Source organism: Pithys albifrons, chromosome 7, assembly GCF_047495875.1.
Source record: "Pithys albifrons albifrons isolate INPA30051 chromosome 7, PitAlb_v1, whole genome shotgun sequence".
Taxonomy (NCBI): domain Eukaryota; kingdom Metazoa; phylum Chordata; class Aves; order Passeriformes; family Thamnophilidae; genus Pithys; species Pithys albifrons.
In genome coordinates, this window is record NC_092464.1 from 54,007,522 (window position 1) to 54,029,490 (window position 21,969).

Genomic DNA, 21,969 nt, shown 5'->3' on the forward strand with positions numbered 1-21,969 from the left:
CTATTAAATTAAAGTGAAATACTTTTGAATTGTGCATATTCCGTAGGGTGGTTGAACTCACTAGTGTGATGCTCACCCATAAGAAGGGCCAGAGGGAGGATCCAGGGAACCACAGGGCTGCCAGCCTGATCCTGGTGCCCAGCAAAGTTCAGGAAGATGAGCTGTTCCCTAAGAGAAGTTCTGGCCAGGTGGGGGTTGGTCTCTTCTCCCAGGCACTCAGCAATAGGACAAGGGGGCACGGGCTCAAGCTCTGCCAGGGGAAATTGAAGTTGGAAATCAGAAAAAAATTCTTTCCAGAGAGAGTAATCAGGCATTGGAATGGGCTGCCCAGAGAGGGGGTGGATTCCCCATCCCTGGAGGCTTTTAAACTGAGATTGGCCATGGCACTGAGTGCCATGATCTGGTAAAGGGACTGGAGTTGGTCCAAGGGTTGGTCTTTTCCAACCCAATCCATTCTATGATTCTATTCTATAATCTTAAGTGTGGACACGTGGCACATACAGGTCAGCCAGGGGGTCAGCAAGGGCAGCTCCTGTCGGGCCATCACAATGTCCTTTTATGACCTGCTGACCCCCCGAGAGGATGAGGGAAAGGCTCTGGATGTGCCTACCTGGCCTTCAGCAAAGCCTTAGACAGTGTCTGAAAGAGAAAAGAGATCCAAACACCCTAATTTTGTGAAATTTCTAATTCTGCTTTGCAAAACCTTGTTTGCACAGCAAAGTTGCTGAACAGCATGAAGTGCTAAAGGCACTTTGTTCTGGTACAAATTGTCTAGTAGTTATAGAAACCAGTGTACCATGGGTTAGAAGCCATACGTTAAAGTAATCTAGACACTTCAATAGGATGAAATGGTAAAGATCCAAGATTTTGGAGAATTCAAGGCAAGATTTTACAAGTTTGACAGGTCATGTCATTCAACAACAAAAAAGGCAGAAGTCTAACAGTGACTAAGATGCTTCAAGACCACCTGAAGGATGAAGTCAGGAGACCACCACCCAAATTCCAAACCAAAAGGAAAGCTCCGCCCATGATTGCACCCAGTCATTAATATGGAAATTAGAAAGTGTTAACTATGAACTTAAGACTATAAATGGCTTATTTCACACAAACAAGCCAGGCAAATTTCTGCCCAGTATGAACTGGCTTTGCCTCCAACACTGTCAATAAATACCTTTGCTGCTATTAGAATACAAAACTTTCTCTTAGTTACTTTTTGCAGTGTTTTCGCTTATCACATCTCCCATGCATTGTCCTGGAATAGCTGCAGTCCATGGTATGGACGGGGGCAGGGGCTGCTTTTGTCACCACACAGTCCCCCATTGCACTCATTCCCTGGTTACCTGGTTGGATTTTCCTTTTACCTGTCAGGATGATAAAGGCAGGCCCTCCCTCGTGAACCTTGAATGACAGTTTTTCGCAGGATCACAGACTGTTCTGAGTTGGAAGGGACCCACAAGGATCATCGAGTCCAACTCTTAAGTCAATGGCCCACACAGGGGATTGAACCCATGACCTTGGTATTATTACAGCCAAGTTTTAACCAACTGAGCCAATCTCAGGGTCTAGCGAAGTGAGGACCTTTGCGGCATCAGGGACAGATCCCTGGTTGATTGGTTGGTTTTTTCCCTTGGACAAAATTTGCAAAAATAACCAGGCTGGCTGCAGTTGCAGCATATGTGTTGGGAATTTGGATCCCGCTCAGGCGTTTGGCCACCATTTTGTGCGGATCCCCCCCTCACGCATTCGGCCGCCATTTTGTGCGGATCCCCCCCTCACGCATTCGGCCGCCATTTTGTGCGGATCCCCCCCCTTCACGCATTCGGCCGCCATTTTGTGCGGATCCCCCCCTTCACGCATTCGGCCGCCATTTTGTGCAGATCCCCCCCTTCACGCATTCGGCCGCCATTTTGTGCAGATCCCCCCTCACGCATTCGGCCGCCATTTTGTGCGGATCCCCCCCTCACGCATTCGGCCGCCATTTTGTGCAGATCCCCCCTAACGCATTCGGCCGCCATTTTGTGCAGATACCCCTCACGCATTCGGCCGCCATTTTGTGCAGATCCCCCCTTCACACATTCGGCCGCCATTTTGTGCAGATCCCCCTCACGCATTCGGCCGCCATTTTGTGCAGATCCCCCTCACGCATTCGGCCGCCATTTTGTGCAGATCCCCCCCCTCACGCATTCGGCCGCCATTTTGTGCAGATCCCCCCCCTCACGCATTCGGCCGCCATTTTGTGCAGATCCCCCCCCCTCACGCATTCGGCCGCCATTTTGTGCAGATCCCCCCCCTCACGCATTCGGCCGCCATTTTGTGCAGATCCCCCCCCTCACGCATTCGGCCGCCATTTTGTGCAGATCCCCCCCTTCACGCATTCGGCCGCCCTTTTGTGCAGATCCCCCCCTTCACGCATTCGGCCGCCCTTTTGTGCGGATCCCCCTCACGCATTCGGCCGCCCTTTTGTGCGGATCCCCCTCACGCATTCGGCCGCCCTTTTGTGCGGATCCCCCTCACGCATTCGGCCGCCATTTTGTGCGGATCCCCCTCACGCATTCGACCGCCATTTTGTGCAGATCCCCCCTCACGCATTCGACCGCCATTTTGTGCAGATCCCCCCTCACGCATTCGGCCGCCCTTTTGTGCAGATACCCCTCACGCATTCGGCCGCCCTTTTGTGCAGATGCCCCTCACGCATTCGGCCGCCCTTTTGTGCAGATGCCCCTCACGCATTCGGCCGCCATTTTGTGCAGATACCCCTCACGCATTCGGCCGCCATTTTGTGCAGATCCCCCCTCACGCATTCGACCGCCATTTTGTGCAGATCCCCCCTCACGCATTCGGCCGCCCTTTTGTGCAGATACCCCTCACGCATTCGGCCGCCCTTTTGTGCAGATGCCCCTCACGCATTCGGCCGCCCTTTTGTGCAGATGCCCCTCACGCATTCGGCCGCCATTTTGTGCAGATACCCCTCACGCATTCGGCCGCCATTTTGTGCAGATACCCCTCACGCATTTGGCCACCATTTTGTGCAGATACCCCTCACACGCTTGACTGCCACTTTATGCAGATCCCCCTTTATGCATTTAGCCACCATTTTGTGGAGATGCCCCTCACGCAATAGCAATTAAGGAAATGGCGGGAGGGGGTTGGGGGGGGGGGGGGGGGGGGGCAGGCTCATGACCTTCCTCAAGGGCAAATAGTGGCATCTTTACTCTGCCCTGGGTTGAGGTGGTCCTAACTTCAGAGGCCCAGCTCTTCAGAATATCAAATACGTTACGCCACGGTTCTAACACCTCTGCCAACTTCTGATCCCCTCTGGTGGCCACTTCCCAGAGAGGGACACCAATCCAATCCCGTTTGGCATAACCTAATATATTGGTGGCAGTGGGCTTATGGTCATGGCACTGAATCCAGGATGATAAATTCTTTAAGCTGGGTTTATCAATTTTAGCACCATGCTGCCGGAACAGGTGCTGCATTGAGGTGTAGATTTGCTTTTTGCCAGAGGATAGGAAACCTTCAATGATTAATGAACAGGGGGTTTATGTAAAAAAATAAGGGGTAGAGACACGTCCACGGCTGCTCACCTCCTGCCCAGCCAGTAAGGGATCCTTCAGGGCACCTTTCTCCAAGCCCAGCCATGCGCCACCGCCAGGCAGGATCTCCTGGTTTCCTTCCCCGCTATTCCTATGGGTCACCAGGCTGGACCCCAAATGTCAGGGGGCTCAGGGCTGTTCCTGTTCAAGTGCCATTTGCACCGGCTGAGGGGAGGAGTAAAGGCCTGGACACCACTCAAGGGGCAAACGAACAATGTGGGTTTATTGGGGACGGCAGCACAATTTATAACCCTCGGGGGCGGGGCATGCAAATAGGACGGATGTGATTGGCTAAATGGGGACTAAATGGGGTAGGATAGACCAAGAGAGGTGAAGAGGAGGACACAATAAGCTGAGGGGAACAAGGAATGTGAAAAGCACTAGAACATTCTAACAGAACAGTACTAGCTTGGAACCTTAAAACATCAGCATCATGAGGTAAAACAAGAACAGTCCACAAACGAAAGGTGACAGTTCAAATGTCAATGACATGTAGTCTTTTCCTCCCTTCCTCAGTGAGGTCTCATGGTCAGTCCCTCAGATCCACCATCTCCATTGCCACCGGCCATGGGCTCCTTTCTCCCACAAACAGGAGCACACTCTGCTGGGTTGAGACCTGGCTGATGGCCGGGCCCAGAGAGTGCTGGGCAATGGTGCTGCATCCCCTTGGTGGTCAGTCACCAGAGGTGTCTCCCAGGGATCAATATTGGGGACAGTTCTGCTTAACACCTTTATCAATGGTCTGGATGAGGGGATCGGCTGTAAATTTAGGGATGACACCAAGCTGATCTGCCAGAGGGTAGGAAGGCTCTGCAGTGGGATCTGGATGGGCTCCATAGATGGAGCAAGACCAACAGTATGAGGCTGAACAAGGCCAAGTGCCAGGTCCTATGCTTTGGCCAGAACAACCTCACACAGCACTGCAGACCTCAGGGCAGAGTGGCCGGAAAGTGGCCTGGTGGAAAAGGACATAGGGGTGGTGGGCAACAATTGGCTGAACATGAGCCAGAATGTGCCCAGGTGGCCAGGAAGGCATTCTGGCTTGTTTCAAGAATAGTGTAGCACCAGCAGATCCAGGGTAGGGATTGCCCCCCTGTGCTCAGCACTGCTGAGGCTGCACCTCAAGTGCTGTGTCCACCTCTGGGCCCCACATGCAGGAAGGGCATTGAGTTGCTGGAGAGTGTCCACAGAAGGGCAAAGAAGCCAGTGAAGGTATCTAGAGGGTAAGTTCTCCAAGGGGCAGCTGAGGCTGCTTAGCCTGGAGAAAAGGATGCTCAGAGTGCACCTTGTCACTCTCTACAACCACCTGAAAGGAGGTTGTAGCAAGGCAAGGGTGAGTCTCTTCTCCCAGGCAACAAATGACAGGACAAGAGGACACAGCTTCAAACTGCACCAGGGGAAGTTCAGGTTGGACACTCAGGAAGAATTTCTTCATGGAAAGGGATGCTAAACATTTGAATGGACTGCCCAGGGAGGTGGTGGGGTCACCATTCCTGGAGGCATTCAAGGAGCGACTGGATATGGCACTTGGTGCCATGGTCTCATTGACAAGGTGGTAATTGGTCAAAGGTTGGACTCTGCCAACCTGATTTTGTGATCAAGTGTTTTTTTAAGGTTAACAAGTACTTTAAACCATGAGTCCAAAGAGCACCCCACACAGAGCACTCAGAATCAGGGTGCTGTGGTTTCACCAAAACAACAGACATTTCCTCAGAACACAAGGCAGCAGGACTGGGTTAAAGCTGCAAGGGGGAGTTAAACACTGTCAAGCATTAACAAAATGCCACCATCATGAAGCCAAATTCGGGTCAAATCCTGGAAATCATTCACACCAGTAATGCTTGCACACACACAGAGCCCTGTGGAAGCCTCTCTGGGAGGATGTAAGTACAGACCTGTGCTGTGGCCCACAGCTAACACATGGCACAGAGGCCGAGTATGCAACACAGCTTCCAGGGCACAGAACACTCCAGGTACCTAAGCGAGCACAGTCATTTCACACTTGGCCATACACATCATACAAATGCCATCTTAAATTAAGGTCATGCCAGAGAAACAACACAAAGTCATTTTCATGCTCTCCAAGAAGCTTTAGATGAACTCTACTCTTCCCATCTGTCATTTGGAAACAAAGGACAAGAATAAAAACCATCTATTATTAAGTTCAATAAAAACACATGAATGGACATGGCTTCAAGAGCTCCTTGCTGACTTAAAAGCAGGTATTTTTTTATGGGCTATCACACCTGGTTAGGAAAGTGGGTGTTTGTTGGTATTGTTAAAATCATAATTATATATAACCACAACTCCAAAACAAACCCTAGTAAGCTGAAAACTGCCACCCAGCCCAACAAGACATCTTTACTGGGTGCCAGGGCCAAGGGCAGGACAGGAAAGTCCTGTACATCGCCCATTCTTTGGCAGTTCTGCTGCCCCAACCACACAGTTAATATTCTGCTGCTACTCTGTGATGCAGATGTGTTCATGCACCTTTTCCATTCTTTTCCTCACTTTCCCCTTTTCCTTCTCCATCATTCAATTCTGCGTCATGAATGTTTTGGTTGTTTGTATGAGCAAACAGCAAGTGAACCGAGCCCACGTCATCAATTAAACCGAAGTCAATTTGGAGAGAAATACAGAAGGTTAATTAACTGCTAATGATTTTGGCATTTGTTTAGGTTAGTCCCTAAACTTAATTTATTGATGTGACAGTATATCAATGTGCCATGATTTATAAAGACAGTTGAAAAGCAAAAAGGTTGGTCATGCAACATTCAGCAGCACACTAAAAAAAGCACAGGTGTAATAAAAGCTGTTTTAGAGGAACTCTCTTAAGATAATAAACATGAATTCCACACCTGAAACAACACACCAGAGGAGACTTGTTCTGAGAACCAGTCAAGCCTAACAGAGCCACAGAGTATTCTTCTCTGCCAGCAAAGTGCAAGAACTTAAGTTCCTATTATGGGTGTAGGAACTTGGTTCCATCCTGCTGCTTCCAAAGCCCTCTCTGAGGTTATTTCACAGCCTGATGCAGTGGTTTTCCACAGCTGCAGCTAACAGCAAAAATTGATACAGATTTGAATGAAAACCTGTTCCTTCAATGAGTACAACATAAGCTATGGCACAGACAGTACAACTGAGTAAATTTAGTTCAAGTTAACCTTCCTGTAAGAAATTAAAGTCAACTGTGACAACAACATGAGCGGGTAAATAAATACATGATTCTCAACCACTTTCAGTCACAGGTCAATCTTTCGGGTTGAAACACCCAGCAGTCAGGTCAGGCTTCTCACAAGCACAGGTACAAGTACAAATCACAGCATGAGCCAAGGAAGCCCCTCTTTGCTGCTGAGGTGGGAAGGCAGAACAGCATGGCTTGGATGACACCTGCAAGGTGGCTCTGCTTAGCTTTCAGAATTTTGAACAGAAGCAAAAATTAAGATCTGTGGGGTTTACTCCACAAAGACATAGAAGTACTTTCTTACCAGCTTTAGACTTAGTACATGCACCTTCTGCCCACAGAGGGCACAGCTGAGATAAACAGGTAACACGAGGCTGCTCAGCACCACGGGGTGAGAAGGAATCACCTGCCATTCCTGGATTCTCCTATGCCAAGAGTCACGCAGAAGGAACACGGGGGATGTGCAGCCTCAGGCAGAAACATTTGTCTGACTGCAGCCTTTTTCTTGCTCCAATACTAATATTGCAATTCTATATTGTAACTTCCAAGGGAACAGTCAATCACGAATCCTGTAGTCAGGATATTCAGAAGAAACCGAAAAAAAGCCTCGGCACATTTTTAGCAGGCAATCTGCAGTGTAAGTGCAGGGTAAGAAAGAGACTGAGATAGCAATCAGCATTTATTGCAGTAATCCAGTGGACCTGAATAAAAGATAATTAAGTTAATAGTGAACTCTCACCTAAATCAGGACTGTTCATCATTAACAGTCTGCAACCATGACACAGGTAAATGGAGGAGGATGATAGGAAATCATTTAGGAAAGCACTTCAAAAATAGCCCTATTGGTATAGAGAACATCATGTTGCTGTGCTGCCACATGATCTATAGCACATAAATTCCAAGCAATATATTCAGAGAAGTGTGTATGCTTATCTAACACCTTGAATTGAGAGGTCCAATAAATGTAAGATTAATGATGTTTATTGAAGAGAGGAGGTCCTCAGAGATAATCCTAAGTAGTAATATGAAATGATGGTCATTTAATATGCACTGTTATGTAGAAATGTTATCCATATGCAAAAGACCTTAATAAATACCATGCCACAAACAAGCCCTCATTGCCTGGAAGGATTAGCACTGCACCAAACACAGCACAGGGGCTGAACAGAGCCCAGTTCTCCTTTCATTCTGTTGTATCCCAAGGCAACTCTCAGGAAGACATTCAGCTGCTTCTTTCACACCTGAGGCTTCTACCTGTCAGCCACAGCAGCTTCAGTGTTGCAGTGATACCACACGACACACACACACCAACTGTGCTGCCACGGTCCCAGCTCCCCCAGCTGCAAAGGGAACAGTCTCTGCTTAAACCAAATTGTTAGCTCAGCTCCAAATAAGCTGCACACCTTCTTACTCCTGTCTGCAGAGTTACTGAGGGATCACAGCCATGCCAGTCTCATCATCCCTTCACTCCCTCAGATACACAGTGATGATGCACCTTGTGGAACCCTGCACAGAGAATTTGTGGGTTTGCTTGTCAGGTGAATGCGTGATTTTGCCTGAGACAATCAGGGATAGACCTCACACATTACCACTCCCCCATCATCGGAATGACAAATGGCTGCAAACTTTATTTCTCATTCTTCCCAGTGCCGCTGAACCCAGGGCTGCCCAAACCAAACCAACTTCTGACTGTTATGTGACACTTTCCATCTCACACAGGACATGTGTGAGTGAAACAAAGCTGCAAAACCAGAGAACAGCACCTACTGTCTTTTCCCTTCTGAAAATGGAGGAATGTGGAAGAGAAGGAAAACATAAGGAAAATGTTGCTTTTATAATTCACGTCTCCTCCTTGCCAGCCGTACCTGAAATTGTCTGCCTAAGAGAAAGCCCTGACATTTTCACATCAGGCTTTTACATGTTGTTCTAACATGGCCTGACTTATCCTCTCAGCACACCCCTGTGTGCTCCCAACTTGCATGATGTGCTGTAGTATGGAACAGTAACATGTCAAAAAAAGAGAGCACAATATGGAAAAGGTGAAAGTGCTTTGCCTGCAGATTTCAGACATTATTGGATATGCCTTATTGATCCAGCCATGCACAGCTCTGAGCTGTTATCAGACAGCCCCAGGAATGCAGCCACTCAAGGCCAACACTGCAGAAATGGCAAACAGAGAAGCTGGAAGATCTTTTTGCCATTTTGAAAATCCTTCAATTCAAAACTCCATCTTCCTATTTGCTACAAGCTTATTTTGAAATCCAAAAGTCATTTTTCACTTGCTGCTCCTGCGTCTCTCCCCATTTTGATCACTACACAGCAAATCCATTGTTCTCAAAGGAATAAGGTGGTGCTTCTTTCTCCTTGGACCTACAGCAAAACTCCTTTCTATCTTCCCTTTGAAGACAAATGAACACAAACCCCCTCCAAAATAATTCAAAACAAACCATGACAAATCTTGGGGAGGTGAGTTGGAAACAGTTTGATTTAACTTCTTCACTAAAATGCATACTGCTTTTATTCCCAGTAAAACTCCCTCCTTGCACAGTGATGAGAAGTGCTGAAGACTGTGGTAGAAACACGCAGCCCACTTTTGAAGTTTAGTCAGCTGGGGGAAAACTGGCAGCCAAGCTCCAGAAGTAAGAAATATGGCTTTTCTCCTCACACTCACGTAGCCTTCACACCTATTTACTTTCACCCTAAAAACTGAAATCTCAAGTGTTTAGAAAAAAAAAACAAAACAACAAATTCATCCTTAGGTGTAAATGAAAGCACTCAGCAATAGGACAAGGGGGCACGATGGGCTCAAGCTCTGCCAGGGGAAACTGAAGTTGGAGAGCAGAAAAAAATTCTTTCCAGAGAGAGAGCTCAGACATTGGAATGGCCTGCCCAGAGAGGGGGTGGATTCCCCATCCCTGGAGGTTTTTAAGGTGAGATTGGCCGTGGCACTGAGTGCCATGATCTGGTAAAAAAGGGACTGGAGTTGGACCAAGGGTTGGACTTGATGATCTCGGAGGTCTTTTCCAACCCAATCCATTCTATGATTTATGAAAACTTCAGACATGGTCAGCCAGCTGAAGATCTGCTGGAGGGAAGAAAACAGATCCTTGAGGCTGCCTCAACAATTCTTATTTTTACTTCACACCGTGATGAGAAGGAAAATGCAACACCCCCAAGGTATAACCCTTGGCAGTATAAATCTCACATATAGTATCCCTTGCTACAAATTAGTCATGCTATACTTCTGTGCTAACATGCTCTCCGGACTTCTGGTCCCTGTACCTTCACCAGATCCACAAAGAAACCCTGAGCAGAAATCAGGAGCCATCAGAGCCCTGTCAGTGTTGCAGAATGGACATGAAGGAAAAGGAGAAGCCTGCAGAGATGGGTGTGAGACTGCAGCTCAAGAAGGTTTCTTAACTGCCAAAGCTAAGTTTTCTCTGCAAGAGAGCATCTCACACAACTCCCCTCTTCCCACCACGGCAAAAGGTTTGATCAATCAGCATTCAGCTCTGCCAGTTCATTTGAAAAACACTATTAGCATACAGAGAGTCACCCCAATTACCCTCTGATTTATTAGCAATTGCTATTGATTAGGATTTATTATACTTCTGTGGGTCCTTGAAAAGTAGTTTGAAGTAGGGCAGAAAGCTTTAAAAGCTGTATTCCTTTTCTGATACAAGGTAATGGCAAGAAGAACAGGTACAAAAAGTTTCAGGAGGGCTTAAATTCATAAGGGAGCAGATATAGGTGCAGAACCAGGAAACAAACAGTCTGATTATAGAAGAGGCTGAGACTCTGCTGTTCAATGAAGCTCTTTTTCTCAAAACTGACTGCTTATAATAATCTCTAATGAAACCTTGCCCTTGCCCCTATATTAAATTTTTTAAATGACACTCAACTCAAAGCTCACTATTAATAATTTCTTGATAGGTACTAATCTTCCCTAATCAACACTGGCAGAGACCTACAGCTTACTAAGTGAAGGCCAATACTTGGAGCTTAAAGCTGAGGCTCTTGTGTCCCAATTGTCAGAGCACTTAGTCTCCACTGATCTCTTGAAGATATCATCCACCTCAACTATTGATCCAGACACTGGCACTTTGTTCACTCTCCCACTCCTCACACATCAAATGAAGGCAGCCCAATGGCATGTTGCAGATTTTGTTTTCTTACTTTTTATGAAATATGGGGCGGCTTTTTTTGGCAAAAGGTATTAACCCAAGTTGCTGAATGAATCATAGACTCATAAAATCCTAGAATGGTTTGGGTTCAGAGGGGCCTTAAAGATCTTCTGCCATGGGCAGGGACACCTTCTACTAGATCAGATTGCTCAAAGTCCCATCCAGCCTGGCCTTGAACACTGCCAGTGATGAGGCACCCACAATTTCCCTGGATAAACTGTTCCAATGCTTTATCACCCTCTAAGTAAAGCCTAAAATCTAATCTAAACCTGCCCTCTTTCATTTAAAACCATTGCCTCTTGTCCTGTCACTATCTGCCCTTATAAAAAGTCCCCCCCCCTCCTTTTTATAAGCCCCCTTAGATACTGTGAGGTCTCCCTGAATGACATGGATTTGAGCCAGGGGAAAGGGCAAGAGGAGGAAGACAGAGCTGGTATCTGGAGCTGAAGAAGCTCTTGCAGAGAAACAGGGTACTAATCCTCTTACTGCTCAGAACTGAACACTACACTGCATTATCACTTTTTATACTCTGTCCAGCTAGAGAAATGGGGTTACATGGTAACAGATACATGTAAAAACATGAAGAAAATATTCCCTGCGGGACTTGCACTTTCAGCTTATGCTTTACTGTCTTTAGTTCTTTCAGCTGCAGAAATTCAGGGACAGATGCACAGGGAGCTGTGGAAAGCAGTTAGCACTCAAACCTCCACAGCAGGTATCATCATTCAAAGATTCTCTGTAGAGGGGGCGGGGGGGGGGAATAAAGAAATTTAAGAAAAAGCTACCAACAGGCTATATATGCTTTTCATTTAAAGGCAGTGGTCATGCTGGAAGTGTGTCCTGACCCACTATGAGAAGTGCAGGCAGTAAGACAACTAATGCAGAGGCTGGTAACTCAGGAACAGCATGTGTGGGAGCTGGATAGAACAAGACATCACCCAGAGATTCAGCTGTTCCCGTTGACCAGTGACACCAATAAATGCTGATTGTATACATATTCAACCTCATGCTAACACTGCAGCATTGCCAGCTCTAGAGGCACCTCATGGTGGAAGGTCTGTAGGTGCCAAACAAGCCAAATGCAGCCTCTGGCTGCTCTACAAACACAGAGAATTCCCCCAGGTCCCCATTTTGGTCTCAGACCAGTTCCTTTTCTGCTGACAGCCTCCTGCTCCTACCATTGGCATGTTTTTCTGTATCCAAGGACAGGCAGCCTTTAAGATGCAAGTTTTGCCAGTCAAGTGTTTCTCCCATGTTTGGCCCCATTTTTGACCCTGAGGATAAAAAGTGTTGGTGAGGAGGGTGTGAGGGGCTGTGTGTGCTGGCAGGGACTTCTGATTTTGCCCTCAGTACTGCAAGAAAAACACACAGATCCTCAAAGACAGTGATCTTTGTGCACTTCAGCTGCCTTAGAGACAGAATCCCTAGAACCTTGCTATTCAGAGACAAGGGGGAATATGGCTTTTTTTGCTCACTCTCTATGCATTTCAATTACCACTGACTGCTTATGACCATATCTTTTTTTACAATGTCATCATGCAACAACAAAAGACCCTACAGAAGATTCCACTGAGAGCATTATGGAAAATATATATGATTTGAAGTCAGTTTAGAATTAAAGCACTCAAGCAATCTGAATTATAGAATCCAGATCTAATACTTGAAATAAACATTGACAAAGAAATGCAGTGTCCTAGTCTCAGTATAAATGTTTGCTCTAATTTTGCCATGCTATTTACACTATGAATATTTATATGTTGTTGTAATTAAAATTTAGTGCTTGGCATAAATGAGGAGGTTTGAATTGATTTGATTATTCCTTCTATCACTGCACATATTTTACTACGTAGCTGGCTAGGATTTATTTACTTATTTAGTGTCTAGCTGAAGACCTAGGGACCAGCTCTAGCAGAGGAAGGCTCCAATTTTTGTTTGCTGCTGTCAGCTGTACTGCTGAGTTTTCCCATGGATGCTCATATTTTATGATGTTACTATTTTTTATGCCATTCATAAACTGAGATTATATGTATGGTACCAGTGAAGAATCAGGTAACCGAATCAGTTCCCATATATACTTAAGTTGGGAGTGGGATGGAGAGGTCTGTAATCTTCTGTCTCTATTACAATGAGACTACATGCCTTCCTTCTGTCACATTAGAAACACTAAAAATATTTTCAGTCCCTCTCTTCTAGGCTGCATTTCCTGCAGAATGGTCCATTTGAGTTAACACCACATCTGTGAGCCAGAAATTCTTTCTCCGTGATCCACTAAACTTGCTTCCTACACAAATCAGATGGGCTCAGTCACTCACTGCATTTCAGTTAAATCTCATACTCACTTATTTATTCATCACTGGCTTGTACAGCTGGCCATGATTTAGCCCTTTTCAACAGCCATTAAGATGTCCCCACAAAGAGTACAACACAAGTGGAAGCAATAGGATATTAACACACTCTGCAACTCCCTCCATCGATTTATGTGCAGAATATGAATGTGGAAACTCCCAGGAACTTTAAAAGGCTCTATGTACACAAACATCCACTGTCCTGCCTAGATATTTACCCTACTTAAATTGTGAAGGCACAAATCTCCATCTGAAGCCATAGAAAACACTGAGAACTCAGCATTACTACAATTAGTGGAATTGGTATTTCCTACTCACTTTATGTACGTGATCCACAAAAGTGATGGTAGATAAAAGCAGATGGAAGTGGTGAACTTTATGCATGTTCAGTAGACTCTAATCCCACCTTTGGCACAAAATGCGATTGATCAATTTATGTATGAATGCATATTTTGATACCGTGCATATTGAGCATCCATTTCTGAGGTCTGACTTTTCTTATTCTTTTAGGAACACTCAGTAACATTAGTGAAGAGTTATTAAGATGCTTTGCACTGCTACGAAGAAATCAAGTTAAATAAGGTCACAACAACAGTGATGTTCTGCTGGCTGCTTTAGTTACTAGAATTAGAAGGAAGAGGCAGCATTAGTCATTCTTACACTACTACACTTTAGCCTGTTTTGTAGATACACAACAACTTTCTTTATCTCCCCAGTTTCTCTCTCTCAACCCGTACATTTATTTCAAAACAGTTTGTTCATTGCAGATTAGGTTTTGTCATTCTTGTAAGTCTCGGTCTATTCAGTGATAACACTTAACATACAGTCAAGATTCACTTACCTACACAAAACCTATGTAAGCTGAACCAAGGGATTTGAAAGGCAGTTGCAATTATACAAACACTCTGCTTGCTGCCCTGGCTGAGGCCTCTTCTACATTGCCATAAAACAGGGGCATTGGTTGATTTATACTCCACTTTCAGATCCTCTTATCACCAGGCAATTGATTGACTTATATCCCACTTTCAGATCCTCTTATCACCAGGCAAAATGCTGCAAATGAGTCCTAGTGCAAGAAAAAAACCCAATCTTGACTGAAAGTTCTCCTATGGTTTTGAATCTGTAAGCAGTGATAATATCTTGATAACCTTGATAAAATTACTGTACTGTGAAGTTGCAACTTTGCAGTCATTATTTAGTGAGTCCAAAAAGAACCTTCCTCAAAGCCTAAATGTACTAACATCAGTTTCTTATCACCATGTATACAGTAACTACAAGCATGTGCTTTCCTCCAGTGGTTCAGTAACATTTCTCGCATTGGGTGGGCCATACCACTTTTTGGAGAGCTACCAGGCTGATATGATGCTCTTTGAGTCACAGCACCAGCTGGTCACTGTGTGAGTCCATCCTCACTGCTGCCTATGAAAGTCCATTCTCACTCCTTTCCATCAGGAAAAGGTAGATGCAGAAAAGGGATTCTTAGAATTCTTACAAACTCCCTTGGGAGTGACAGCCTCATTGCTGCACACAGCCAGGTCTGTGCTGCCTGTTAGTGAAGCACAGCTGTGCCATGGGAATCCAGGCTCCTTTCCAGGGTAAGTTCCCAGCTGTATCTGCTCTCAGCACATTCAAGAGCCAGTCCTCAACAGGGGAGTAAGATCTATCATCATTTTAGGTTTGGAGGACTCACAATAGAGACTGAAGGAGGAGAAGGAAAGATAAGAACTCTTTCGGGTCCGGCTTCCAGCAAGGTCAGAGCAAAGAGAGGTTCACAGCATTAGAAATGCAAAACACAACTCCAGAAGTCACCTCCCACCCTCATCTGCACTTGACAATCTTCAAAAGTCATCCCAGGGAGCATCTCCTCATTGCCTGCCTTGCCCAAGATGTACAGCTTGAAGGGATGGCTGCTCATAAGCAAATTACAAGAGAGTGATTGTTCCACTACTCCTTGGTTTTGTTATCTGTGGTTCTATACGAGAACACACAAAGCCTTTTCCATTCAAAGCAAGAACATCAGGAAATCCAGGCAGAGTCCCATTCCCTCTTGCTCTGAGGGGTCCACTTTTGCAATGCCTGATGGCACACACTGACACCTTTTGCCAAATACTGAATGGAAGTGCTAAAACACATTGAAAACTACGATAGAGGACAGTGATAGTGAGCCAAGAGGTGTTATAAAAAAAGTTCCACCTGAGACACTCCAGTGGGCAATAACAAATTTTAAGGCCCTGCCCATTAAATGGCCACCAAAGGAGCAATCTCTGCTACACTCAGAATATTAAGTTCACTTGATTTTTATATATACAAGCAATTAATAAATCTTTGAACAGGGTTCTTAAGGCAGCACATAAGCATTCTGCTCTTTCACAGCCAAGCCCCTGGTGAGTCCTTGAATCTCACCTGGCTCCCCTGAAGAAAATTTAACCCTCAGAATGAGTGCTAGCACAAAAGACAAGAGTATCCACATCCCATATTTTCTACTATGCTGGCAGTTCACCAGCAGAAGCAATTGATATAAAATACTGAAAGAATTCATATGAATGAAAACACTTTTTAACCTAAAAACAAGGAAAAGCCAACTTTACTCCTAGAAAGGCATACTGAGTTTTAGTTAAAAATACAGAGAAGCACAACCAGGCAGGTAAATGCCTCCCTGACATCCGACCCTGTCAGATCTCGGAACCTCAGCAGGGTCAGCCCCAGATTAGTACTTGGATGGGAGACCTCCTGGGAAATGCCGGGTGCTGTAGGTTCTAGTCCTGAGGAACTTCACTGGCACTGTCCAAGCTCGCTCGGCCGTGGCAGATGAACCTCAGGGCAGATGAACCTCAGGACTGAAATGGTGGGGCCAGTTCTGCGCACGCTGAGCCTCACCTAAAATCCACTGAGCAGGCTGGAAGGGCACATGGGGACAGCCCTGCCCAAATCTTCATTCTCAAATTTTGGCTATACATACATACTATACAGAGAAGCACAAACAGTGCACACCATATCAAGGTATTTCCTATACTAGGATTGGCTTCAGCCCCTCCATTCTCTGTGCCCTGACTTTAATTTTCACTTTGTTCATAGAGCAGAAAGAAAATGGGTAAGTAATCAAGGATATCATCAGTTTCTTTTTTTTTTCTTTTTTTGTACTACAAGGTTTGGGTTTGCTAAGGAAGCCCTTTGTACACTGGAGAAGAATAAATTAGATAATGTACAATAACAGGCAACAATATCTAAAAGCCTACATTACTGTACTCAATTATAGTATTTTGTCCTACCTTCCATTATGATCTTCTGCTATGGATTTTAATTATTTCCAGCAAACACTAACGAGATCACAGACCATAAAAAATCAGCGTATGCAAGACTCATTAAAAGATGGATCAGCCTTCTTTTAGATTAGAAAGATTTTTAAAGGGAGCTTTCCACTCCATCTCTGGAACAGAAACCTCTTCCTTCTGTTCCTTCTAAAAAGAACACGCACATAATCGTTAGGGGGGTTTTGTTGCCATTAGTCAGGTTATGCAAACCCTCATTAGAAAAAGAAAGATATTATGTTCTAACTTTGCCCTGAGAGCAACATTTCTTGGTAGCTTAAAAAAAAAACCCCAATTCCCTCCTTCTGCCACTCTCCCTCCCTCTCTCCTCTTGCACTTAACACACATTGATTTTCATCCCATCTTTTTAAAGAAGGGTCAGCCATCACAGCTCTGGTTAGTTTATTTGCATCAATATTGCTGTGAACATGTATAATATCTGAGGGGAAAAAAGGAGGGGCTGGTCATTAACTGTTACAGACAAGTGTGGGGAGGAAAAATGGCAACTGTGCAACACTGGTAGTTCCCTCAAAGAATAAAAGTTGCCAAATCTCTTTGCTGATGCTGATAGTCTCAGTGTTTTACACAAGGCAGGTTTTCTGGGGGGTAGTTAAAAGCTTATGCTATAATTTCAGTGACACACTGGGTCAGGAACTAGCAGGAAAATCATCCCTCTCTTAACTAGCTATCCATATTCACAAAGTTAGTGTTCCTCATTGTCTTTGATACTTCTGATGCAGGAAGGGGTTTTGATTTTTGATTGTCACATTTTATAGATTTTGGGAACACAGTAGCTGTAGCAAAGTGTGTTAATATTTCTATAGTAGCTTGAGTTTCATGTCTTTCTATCACTATCCCTGTCCCAAAACAGTCAGCTCAAACTCCTTAGCCATTTAGTCTTTTTTTCAAGGTAGAAGGTTGAAGAACATCAAAAGGAGACAAACACAGAGCAGAGTGACCCAGAAGTCAGAACACTGGAAGAACTTCAGAGGAAGAGTTGAACTGATGAAGAGGAGGTCTCACCAACCCCAGACTCAAATCCTGAGGGGGTGGAACAGGGGTGGGACCGGGGCAGGAAAAGGTTGAACTGGAGATGTGTAAAGTAATGATTGGATGGATCATATTATAAAAGCCATGGAAATTAGAGCTTGCCCATGCGTGCATCAATGTATTCCTGGGTGCTCATTAAAGTCACTGCCCTCTTATCTCCTACCAAAATTTGGCTTGGAGTCTTTTTTACAGACTTTTCAGGCAACACTTCCATCCCTCTCTCAATGTAAAAGTCAGTCAGTCAATTCAAAACTTGTTTTGGAAGAAAACCAGCACAATCACATACCCTTTGCTCGCTATAATTTGACATGGATGTAGAAGGAACAAACAGGATACTCTGTTAATTCTCAGCAGTGAACACAGGCTGGCACAAAGAACTGCAGCCCCTTCTGTGCATGGGCACACTGCCCCTTGGCCAGTCCTGGGGACTGAGGGTGTTTGTGTGAAAGGATGAACTGGGGTGCACTCAGGGGCAGGTTGGAGTTAATAGTTTGCACTCTGATATGGCCAGAACAATCCAAAGCTTTACTGTTCACCCCAACTACAATGTCTGCTGAGAGCCAACTTTGTGAGGATATCTTATTTTCTTTAACATATATTAGAGAGTGCTAACCACTAACCAAAAAATACTCATACTGCCCCAGGCATTTTAATTTTGCACTGACATCTACTAATAATGCTCAATTAAGGAAAAAGCCCTGTCCCTGTAAATAAACCAGCTAAGTTCCTTAATAGCCTGTTCATTTGCTTGATTTTAGGTATCATTAGACTGTCCCAGATTGCAACTTTTATTTGATGTTATTAAGAATCTTCTGATGTATTGCCTAGTGGCTTTCACAACTAAAATATATTTTTGGCATTAAGCAACCATTAGCCAAAACACAAATATCTAAATTATTAGCATTTCCAGGACAGAGAAACTTTAAACCTTGTAATTCTTGTCTTAGGTATTTCACCTATTTAGTTATATAATTTTACCTATTTTCCAATTTGTTGATGGCTTAAATACACATATATCTGTAGAAATTTCCCATGACTACAAGTTGCTTAGCAATGGAAATGACTTGGACCCACTTAAGAAGCCTTTTAGAAAGCATTTCCCACACGTGGATATGAGAAGGACTGCTGGTATACAGAGAGTCTTTTTCTACCCTGCCACATTATTGACCTAAAAGAAAATGTAGATGGAAACTCTACATTTCTATCCATTGAAACATATAGTTTTTTAATACCACTGATGTTGGAAGCAGATAAATTATTTTAAGTTAGAAATTTTCTAGGGAATTACTGTCGTCCTATATCATGATTATGGAAAAATGTTTGAACTATCTAGTCTAAAGTCATCCCTGTCCTGTCTAGAACTACCTGAAGGGAAGTTCTGGCCAGGTGGGGGTTGGTCTCTTCTCCCAGGCACTCAGCAATAGGACAAGGGGGCACGATGGGCTCAAGCTCTGCCAGGGAAAATCGAAGTTGGAGAGCAGAAAAAAATTCTTTGCAGAGAGAGTGCTCAGGCATTGGAATGGGCTGCCCAGAGAGGGGGTGGATTCCCCATCCCTGGAGGTTTTTCAGCTGAGCTTGGCCGTGGCACTGAGTGCCATGATCTGGTAAAGGGACTGGAGTTGGACCAAGGGTTGGACTTGATGATCTGGGAGGTCTTTCCCAACCCAATCCATTCTATGATTCTATAGTCTTTACCAAGACTTTTTTTACAAATGGAAGAACATGATATGCTGTGTTAAATACCTGCACAGGCTCTGACTTGCCAGTGTTCCCACTCACAAGCTGCTGAAATCACCTGAGCACCTGCCAAAAAAGAGCTGCAACTGATTCTTCACTTGCAACACTGGTGCAACAGGGACCTGAAGTGTAAATTTGATCTGTTAACTCACAGCAGTTTTTCTGGATGATCAGGTCTTAACCCAACCAGCCTGTCTTTCTTTAGCACCAGCACCACGTTCCTGTGTAAAAAGGACTGTCATCTATCGGCATCACATAAGCTCATTTAATATTTTGCTGAGTTAGACCAGGTGCAGAAATAACCTGTACACCCTTTTTTCATCATGAAGGGAAGGTAGATGCAAATTTCTGAATAATTATGGTTGCCTATACTGCTACATGATAACAATAAAACCCCAATTAGTCCACTCAAGATTTCCCTGTGGGAAATCTGTTCATTTTTGGAAGCAAGACTGTGCTTCTTTCTTGAGGGTGGAAAGCATTATCTTAAAACTAGAACTAAAACTCACAACCATTGTAATAAATACCTTCCAAAATGACATAACTAGTGAGAAGCTACAAGTTGGTTGAAAAGTTGAATACATTCCTGAGAAGGTCACTTAAATATGGATCACACCTTGTTCTCTAGTTATCAACGAAGGTACAGGGGTCTGACCTTCAGCAGAAGTCACAGCCACCTCTGGTGTGAGCACCCACAGACTGCTCAAGCATGGTACCAGTTTGTGAGGAAATTCTTGGTGAGTGAAGGCAAAGTTCTCCAGGGAGAAGCCTGAGACATCCAGATATTAACTATTTACAAGGCCTAATGTGAATAAAAGGCTGGCCCTGTGTGAGAAAGAGCTGTGCTGTCAGAAGCCAGGCTGAGAGCAAGCAGGGGATGTCAAAAATGGATGCCCTGGCAAACCTCTATGTGTCAGATGGAAAAAAAACCTCGGGCTTACAATTATCAAGAGGATTAAAGGCTCAAACACACCTGCTGCCCCTGATTCATCCTGCCTAACTGATCTTAAAAATCTCTGCACAGCAGTCAGAAGGACAAGATGGGAGACTACTCAACAGTGAGGTGGGTCAGAACATGTCGGCACTCGAAGCCACCTTGCTGGAGGTGTCTCTGACTCTCCCTGCACCAGGAGGGACCTCCAGAGAGTTAATGCAGGTGTCTCCAATCAGATGATGTTGAAAAGGGGTATTTTCAAAAATAGATCAGTGCTCTGTAGCAGTGATGTCCTTTGTCATTGCCATTGTCACAAATGGTCTTGCTGCAGAGTGAAGGGGTAGCTCAGTGACACTGCACTGCAGCAAGTACAAAACAAACTGGAAAAGACAAAGGGAATCACACTTGTGTTTAGCCTTGCTGTGGTGTGACATGGCTGCATCAGCAAGGGAAATTTAACAAAAAGGAAAGAAAAACAGAATAGGGTTATTGAAGTATTACTTTAAAACTGGAAATAAAACTCACACCCATTGTTATAAATACCCTTCTCTGTGACATAGTGATTGACAAGCCCCTAGCTCATTGAAAAGCTGCCATTCACAGCACAGCCAATTCATCCTACAGGTTCCATAGCCCTATTTCCTAAGCTTGTTTTCTTCTCCATACCAAAGGCCCTTTCACCCCACACCCTAAGTTTGCTTCACAGGAAAACACTAAACTAGCTACTTAATGTACTACTTCTCACCAGAGAAGGGATGATAAGAATGACAAAAATGCAGCATTAGAACCAGCAGAACAAATGAGTTAAAGGATCACAGAATGCCTGTCAGTCAGTTCAACTTACAACCAAGGAACCAGAAAGTCCCTGCTTAAAACACTTGCCCCTGTCTAAGACTGAAGGTATTTCTTCCTCCTACAACAGCTGATACCAATATTGGATTGTTCCTTTCTTCTGGGGACATCTTGTTCCCTTGCTGTCAAACCCTCACTTTCCTGCAAAGGGCACTTCCCAGCACCTTTCAGCATATTTTCTCCTGAACTGCATTTACTAAACCAGCTGCCCCAAGGATAAAGCAAACCTCCTTATGTCTCCTCCCTTTCTCCAGAAGGTGTGTCACCTGTCCCCATCACAGAACTAGCCTGTTAGCTGAGAAAATCAGCACTAACCCTCTCACAGAGATAATTTATCCCACTGCACAGTCAAATCCTACTGGTGGTGGCAGAAGAGGAGACCCAAATGGCTCCTCTGAGCACACCAGATCCTTTTTAGTAGAACAGAGCAAAGTTCAGTCTGCTTTAAGCCAGACTTCTCCAGCTTACTTTTCTCAATAAAAATACAAAGCTCTAGCACTGCCTTTGTCCTCCTTCATTGAAGGGAGATGATGTTTCCCTGCTATTTAAAATTCTTCCTCCAGCTGTCCTTTCATTACTACTTTTGGGCTGTGTTCTGTAATTACATTAGGTGCTTGTTTATTCAAAACACCCAGCACCTCTCCAAGCCTCCCTTTGTAACAAGCTGCCAGCTTGCCTTTCTGTTCAGCTGATTCCCATTATCTGGGCTCCCCGTCATCTGAATATATTTAGTCTCACCCAAGTAGTTTTGATTATCAAGATTCTACTATGGTCTAATT

General features: G+C 44.7%; 1 protein-coding gene across 2 annotated transcripts in view; it reads right to left on the minus strand.

Annotated features, from left to right (window-relative positions):
- Nucleotides 1–21,969, minus strand: part of TPK1 (thiamin pyrophosphokinase 1) — a 308,446-nt gene that overhangs the window by 212,592 nt on the left and 73,885 nt on the right. The window contains exon 1 of one of the 2 annotated variants that reach the window (XM_071559614.1): nt 77–235. The exons of the other annotated variant lie outside the window; for it this stretch is intronic. Coding sequence (XP_071415715.1) covers nt 77–80 — 4 coding nt within the window. The 5' untranslated portion in view covers nt 81–235. Of the gene's footprint in view, nt 1–76; nt 236–21,969 lie in introns of those variants that run through there. 2 annotated transcript variants of the gene reach the window in all.